Genomic DNA, 7542 nt, shown 5'->3' with positions numbered 1-7542 from the left:
CTTATAAAATATTTTTACTGATGTTATTTATATGGCTCCTACCTGAAGCTGAACAAGAAGACCAAACTAAAATCAAATAAAATAGAATATCACCTAGAAAACTCAAACTATTTGCAATTAAGAATCAACAACTCAGACTACATATGGTGGAAGAAAACAAGCAAGTCCAAACAGATTTTAAATCTATATTTCTAAAATACCAAAAAACTAAGAACAATGAAATTATTTTATTCACAACAATCGCAGAAGTACAACTATTTACAACAACATTTTGGGATTCCAAATCTACAATAGGTGTCAAAATATTTAGGGGAAAAGAGGCTACTTACAGAGACTTTCTTTAAATGGTGCTTTAGTTTGAGAGATACTAGAGCTATGAGGGACATCTAAAGTTGAAAATTCAGCCATTAAAACATTATAGGAAAATAATTAACAAGTGGCTTAGCACATTAAGATTTAAACAGAAAGTCTTGAATTCAATTTTAAGGTAAAATTCCATGTCAAAAAAATCTTTAAAAAGTGCTCAAAATGTTGGTTCCTAGGAAATTTATATGAATTCACTCCAGTGGGATCCAGTGGAAAACCGATCCCTAGATTAAAATAGAATTTCAAAAAAAAGGACTCGCCTTCCTTGAAGTTTTTCCTTAAAAAGTCATTTAAACAAAATAGCTTTCAATACGCTCAGCTGAAATCTAAATTTACTTTAACAATTTAACATCAAACGTAAAAGAAATATTTTCTTCTCTGCTCGAAGACATTTGAAGGGTGACATCAGCACAGTACAAGTTGTCTTGGGAAGAGTCCATGGGGAGCTATCCTTGGAGTTTGTCCGTACATTTCCTTGGAAGAGCACGTGAAGGGACATTTCACTTCTTAGAAACATACTTTAAAAAATTAGGCTTAATAAATTTTGATGTTCTCGACTTTGAAGCAAACACCAGGTTTCCTTCTGAGATACTTCGACCGAGTTTTCCATTCCCTTTTGGACTTCGGTCTTGCCTCCTTCGTAAAACTGAAGAAATCAGGGGAAAAAAAAAATTGTGTGAAACATCACTGAAAAGGAATCTGTATCATTCATTCGATTAGAAATTAATGGGAATGCTCTGGGATTCTCACCTATGGCTAGTAAAAGAAGCTAGATTTAATAATAAAAAACAATAATTCAATTGTAAAAACCACTGAATGACAATTCTGGCATATGTTAACACCAAACTTGCAATAGGTGTGTACTGGTTTCAGTTCCAATACAAAGGAATTGGAACCTCCTTACCTCCTTCCCCTCCCCACAGCACCTGTATATATGTTTATATGGATTTATTACTCTATTTATTTTATTTGTACATATTTATTCTATTTATTTTATTTTGTTAATATGTTTGGTTTCGTTGTCTGTCTCCCCCTTCCAGACTGTGAGCCCGCTGTTGGGTAGGGAACGTCTCTATATGTTGCCATCTTGGACTTCCCAAACGCTTAGTACAGTGCTCTGTGCACAGTAAGCGCTCAATAAATACGATTGATTGAATGAATAAAGGGAAGGAGATGAATAATCATACTTTGTTTTTAGGTGATTAAAGCATAACACTTCTGACAGTTTTATTATTCCTTCCTGTTAAGAGGGAAAAAAATCATCATAGTTTAGGATTTTAGGGAAATATAATCCTAAGAGCTCTCATGGGAATCGGATCGACACAAGTTAAAATATCTGGCAAAATCATTTCATGTTTTTCACCGCATTTTTTTTGTACACTTTCCCCACCCAAACACGGGTGCAATAATAATAATAGCGATGGCATTTGTTAAGAGCACTATGTGCGAAGCACTGTTCTAAGCACCGGGGGGATACAAGGTGATCAGGTTGTCCCACATGGGGCTCACAGTCTTAATCCCCATTTTACAGATGAGGCAACTGAGGCTCAGAGAAGTGAAGTGACTTGCCCAAGGTCATAGAGCAGACATGGACTCCCTAAGCCCGTGTAATGATTACTATACCATAATAAAGAATCATTTCGCAAAGCTACCTCACGTTCGGCAGAGGGAAGTTGCTTCAGGATCCAGCACAACCTGGTCTAAAGTCCTTTAATTAGTTAATTATAACACATGAAAAACTAAGCTTTTCATCCTTGCAGAGATATTTCGACTCGGGAGGGTGCTGATGCAGGTAGAAGGAAAGGAAGACTGTACTAAGCGCTTGGGAAGTCCAAGTTGGCAACATATAGAGACAGTTCCTACCCAACAGTGGGCTCACAGTATGAAAGGGGAGACAGAGAACCAAACCAAACATACTAACAAAATAAAATAAATAGAATAGATATGTACAAGTAAAATAAATAAATAAATGCAGCAATAAATATGTAAAAACATATATACAGGTGCTGTGTTCCTGAGCTGGCTGCCTCTCTCCATTTCCTTAGTTTATCTGTTTGTTGCTGTGGATGAATGAAAGGGGAAAGGCGATAAGATACTCACTTCTAAAGGGTTAGGTTAAGCGCTTAGTACAGTGCTCTGCACACAGTAAGCACTCACTCACTCAATCAATCAATCAATCAATCGTATTTATTGAGCGCTTACTGTGTGCAGAACACTGTACTAAGCACTTGGGAAGTACAAGTTGGCAACATATAGAGACAGTCCCTACCCAACAGCGGCTCACTGTCTAGAAGGGGAAGACAGAGAACAAAACGAAACATAGTAACAAAATAAAATAAATAGAATAGATATGTACAAGCAAGATAAATAAATAAATAGAGTAATAAATATGTACAAACATATATACATATATACAGGTGCTGTGGGGAAGGGAAAGAGGTAAGATGGGGGGATAAATACGATTGATTGATTGATTGAGAAAAAATAATAATGGAATTTGTTATGCGCTTACTATGTGCCAAGCACTGTTCTAAGCATTGGGGTAGATACGCCTGTTGTTGCGTAGGGACTGTCTCTATCTGTTGCCAAATTGTACTTTCCAGGCGTTCAGTAAAGTGCTCCGCAAACGGTAAGCACTCAATAAGTACCGACTGACTGACTGAATGAATACAAACAAGGTCATCAGGTTGTCCCACATGGGGCTCACAGTCTTAATCCCCATTTTACATATGAGGTCACTGAGGCACAGAGAAGTTAAGCGACTTGTGCAAAAATCACACAGCTGATAAGCGGCAGAGTCAGGATTAGAACTCATGTCCCCTGACTCCCAAGCCCGGGCTAGAATGGGCTTTTTTCATACTGAATTTCTGGGGAGGGGCCAAATCAACTCGCCCAAGTAGGGAAATAGGGTTGCTTTGGATTTTGGATATGGAAAAAAAAGTGACTTTCAAGAACAAATATAAACGTTTCTATAGAGTATTGAAAGTAGAGTCGTTGCCAAGCTGCTCACATTTATTTTTGTATAAGGACAACATTGGGAAACTATAGAAATTTAAATATTAAAGTGATTTTTACTTAGTTTCATAGGCACTCTTGTTCTATTAATGAATATAAACAAGGTCATCAGGTTGTCCCACATGGAGCTCACAGTCTTAATCCCCATTTTACGTATGAGGTCACTGAGGCACAGAGAAGTTAAGCGACTTGTGCAAAGTCACACAGCTGATAAGCGGCAGAGTCAGGATTAGAACTCATGTCCCCTGACTCCCAAGCCCGGGCTAGAATGGGCTTTTTTCATACTGAATTTCTGGGGAGGGGCCAAATCAACTCGCCCAAGTAGGGAAATAGGGTTGCTTAGGATTTTGGATATGGAAAAAAAGTGACTTTCAAGAACAAATATAAACGTTTCTATAGAGTACTGAAAGTAGAGTCGTTGCCAAGCTGCTCACATTTATTTTTGTTTAAAGACAACATTGGGAAATTATAGAAGTTTAAATAGTAAAGTGATTTTTCCTTAGTTTCATAGGCACTCGTTCTAGTAAACACTAAACAAATAAAATTTAAATAACTTTGGATAAGTTCTAATAAAAGCCCACAAAATTTCATTTCTTTTTATTCTGATTTGAGATGGGTAAAAAGGATACAAGACTGAAGTGAGAATACCAGAACTACTCCTTAATGTTAACTATCCTTTGCTATAAGACACACTTATACTTAATCATTTGATAAATTTGTATGATAGGTATTTTTGCAACTTTTAAATCTTAGGATGGTTTGTGGCCAATTCCTTTGACTAAGTGCTCAAGGAATTCAGTTTGTCTTTTAATAAGAGAAATCATCGTTATTGCCCCCATGTTACTACAAAATTCATTAAGTACTACAGTGAAAAATCAAGTTTGGTGTTAACTTCTCTACAACTGGAAGGACTTCAAAAATCTTCCACTACCTTGTATAATTACTGTGTTTCATTATATAATTTTTAAGGGAGAGCCCTTTGTAGGGTAGGGGTTGTCTCTATACGTTGCCGATTTGTGCTTCCCAAGTGCTTAGTAAGCTCTCAATAAATACGATTGAATGAATAGCTGAAATATTTAATAATATCATCTCCAAAACCTAGAGTTAGATAATCCTGTGCTGCACAATTTCCTATTCTAAGCCTGTTCCATATCACATTTCTTAAGCATGAAGAGTTTGTTTGACAAGCCTGCAAACCGGACTGGAAGCAATATAAAAATTCTAATGAAGGATACGTTTTAACGGACGGTGTTAAAAGATGCATTTCAGTAACGTTTTGAATTCACCGGAGTCGTCGTCTACCCGTACAAGTATACGAGCAAAATGATGGGTCCACCATAACCAGAAAAAAGCTCGGCTCACCACAGAAACCATGAAACTGAATTCACCGGAGTCGTCGTCTACCCGTACAAATATACGAGCGAAATGATGGGTACATCATAACCAGAAAAAAGCTCAGCTCACCACAGAAAACATGAAACAAAGCTGGGACGTACCTGTCAATTTATTTACATGAAGAGGCCTGCGACTCGGGGCGTCCTGACGACTACGCTTGGCGGACCCGGATTCTTGCACGTTCTTTAATGCGTCACTTGCTGCAGAACTTGAGAAACAACAACGCGGAAATCCTGCCGTTATTGTCAACTTTTTAACTGTCTACGCAGTTTGAATGCTTTTCAAATGAAGGATGAAATGAAATTAATTTTATCTACTCATACAGACTCTCATTGCATGCCCCTGGTTAGCTGTACTCTCCCAGAGTGCTTTAATAATAATAATACTGATAGCATTTATTAAGTGCTTACTATGTGCAAAGCATCATCATCATCATCAATCGTATTTATTGAGCGCTTACTATGTGCAGAGCACTGTACTGAGCGCTTGGGAAGTACAAATTGGCAACATATAGAGACAGTCCCTACCCAACAGTGGGCTCACAGTCTAAAAGGGGGAGACAGAGAACAAAACCAAACATACTAACAAAATAAAATAAATAGAATAGATATGTACAAGTAGAATAAATAAATATATAAATAGAGTAATAAATACGTACAAGCATATATACATATATACAGGTGCTGTGGGGAAGGGAAGGAGGTAAGATGGGGGGATGGAGAGGGGGATGAGGGGGAGAGGAAAGAAGGGGCTCAGTCTGGGAAGCCCTCCTGGAGGAGGTGAGCTCTCAGCAGGGTCTTGAAGGGAGGAAGAGAGCTAGCTTGGCAGATGGGCAGAACAAAGCACTGTTCAAAGCGCTGGGGAGGTTACAAGGTGATCAGGTTGTCCCATGGGGGGCTCACAGTCTTAATCCCCATTTTACAGATGAGGGAACCGAGGCACAGAGAAGTCGTGACTTGCCCAAAGTCACACAGCTGGCAACTGGCAGAGCCGGGATTTGAACCCATGACCTCTGACTCCAAAGCCCGGGCTCTTTCCACTGAGCCATGCCACTTCTCTTTACACACAGTAAGTACTCAATAAATCCGGAAGAAGTAACCCAATTTATGAAGATTTGTAGAGAGCGATGGGAAATTTGAGGAAAACAGAAAGGAAATGATCTCTTGTTTGCTCTCAGGCACCAATAATCCCGAGTCCAATATCCCTTATTGCTATTTGACCAGATCCTTAAAATGTGGCCTAAATGAATGTTAAAAACGAGGCTGTCCTCAAATTCACATTTAATGAGTTTAGGTTAGATTATGCTCTAGGTGCACCAAAAATGAGGCTGTCCTCAAATTCACATTTAGTGTGTTTAGGTTAGATTATACTCTAGGTGCACCAAAAATGAGGCTGTCCTCAAATTCACATTTAATGAGTTTAGGTTAGATTATGCTCTAGGTGCATCAAAAATGAGGCTGTCCTCAAATTCACATTTAATGAGTTTAGGGTAGATTATACTCTAGGTGCACCAAAAATGAGGCTGTCCTCAAATTCACATTTAATGTGTTTAGGTTAGATTATACTCTAGGTGTACCGATGTTTAACTTGAATTTAAATGTCACCCTACACTCTGACCCTTGGCTAAAATATCTAGTGAACGATGGATAAAAATAAACCACTGTTTGGTTATCAGGACTCTCCCTTACCTTGAGAGTTAAACTGAGATTAAGACTTTGGGGAAAGATCTAATATTTAGAAATTAGAGTGGAAAAAACTAATTAGCTAAATTAATGGCTGAAAACAGAAGAGAGGAACAGGAAAGTTCTTTTTCCTTTTCCTCAAACTGCCCCCAATTAATCTCTAGTCCACCCAAAATAAGTTATATTTATATTGTATTTCGGACTGAGAATGTCAACAAATCTATCAGTCAATCATTTGTGTTTATTGAGGGCTCATGGTGTGCAGAGCCCTGTACTAAGAATTTGGGAGAGTACAGAGCTCTGCACACAGTAAGCACTCAATAAATATGATTCATTGATAGGCACATCCCCCTCCCACAGCGAGGTTACAGTCTAGATAATAATAATAATAATAATAATAATAATAATAATAATAATGGCATTTATTAAGCACTTACTAGGTGCAAAGCACTGTTCTTATCGCTGGGGGGGATACAACTTGATTAGGTTGTCCCACATGGGGCTCACAATCTTAATCCCCATTTTACAGATGAGGGAACTGAGGCACAGAGAATCAATCAATCATATTTATTGAGCGCTTACTGTGTGCAGAGCACTGTACTAAGCGCTTGGGAAGTACAAGTTGGCAACATATAGAGACGGTCCCTACCCAACAGTGGGCTCAGAGTCTAGAAGGGGGAGACAGAGAACAAAACAAAACATATTAACAAAATAAAATAAATAGAATAGATATGCACAAGTAAAATAAATAAATAAATGAATGAATGAATGAATAAATAAATAAATAAATAAAGTGACTTGCCCAAAGTCACACAGCTGACAATTGGCGGAGCCGGGATTTGAACCCATGACCTCTGACTCCAAAGCCCGGGCTCTTTCCACTGAGCCACGCTGCTTCTCTTGATGGGGAGACAGACAGTAATATAAGTAAATAAATTACGGATCTGTACGTAAGTACTGTGGGGCTGAGGTTGGGGTGAATAAAGGGTGCAAACCTTCTAGACTGTGAGCCCACTGTTGGGTAGGGACAGTCTCTATATATTGCCAACTTGTACTTCCCAAGTGCTTAGTACAGTGTTCTGCA

General features: G+C 38.3%; 1 protein-coding gene across 1 annotated transcript in view; it reads right to left on the bottom strand.

The window, feature by feature from the left end:
* Window positions 1–212: 212 nt before the first annotated feature.
* Window positions 213–7542, bottom strand: part of KIF18A (kinesin family member 18A) — a 97058-nt gene continuing 89728 nt past the window's right edge. The window contains exons 16-17 of the mRNA XM_038765171.1: window positions 4878–4984; window positions 213–1012 (exon numbers count right to left, since the gene is read on the bottom strand). Coding sequence (XP_038621099.1) covers window positions 867–1012; window positions 4878–4984 — 253 coding nt within the window. The 3' untranslated portion in view covers window positions 213–866. The remainder of the gene's footprint in view (window positions 1013–4877; window positions 4985–7542) is intronic.

The sequence above is a fragment of the Tachyglossus aculeatus genome, chromosome 22 (genome assembly GCF_015852505.1).
Source record: "Tachyglossus aculeatus isolate mTacAcu1 chromosome 22, mTacAcu1.pri, whole genome shotgun sequence".
NCBI classification, from domain to species: Eukaryota; Metazoa; Chordata; class Mammalia; order Monotremata; family Tachyglossidae; genus Tachyglossus; species Tachyglossus aculeatus.
This window is presented reverse-complemented; position numbering and strand designations above follow the sequence as displayed.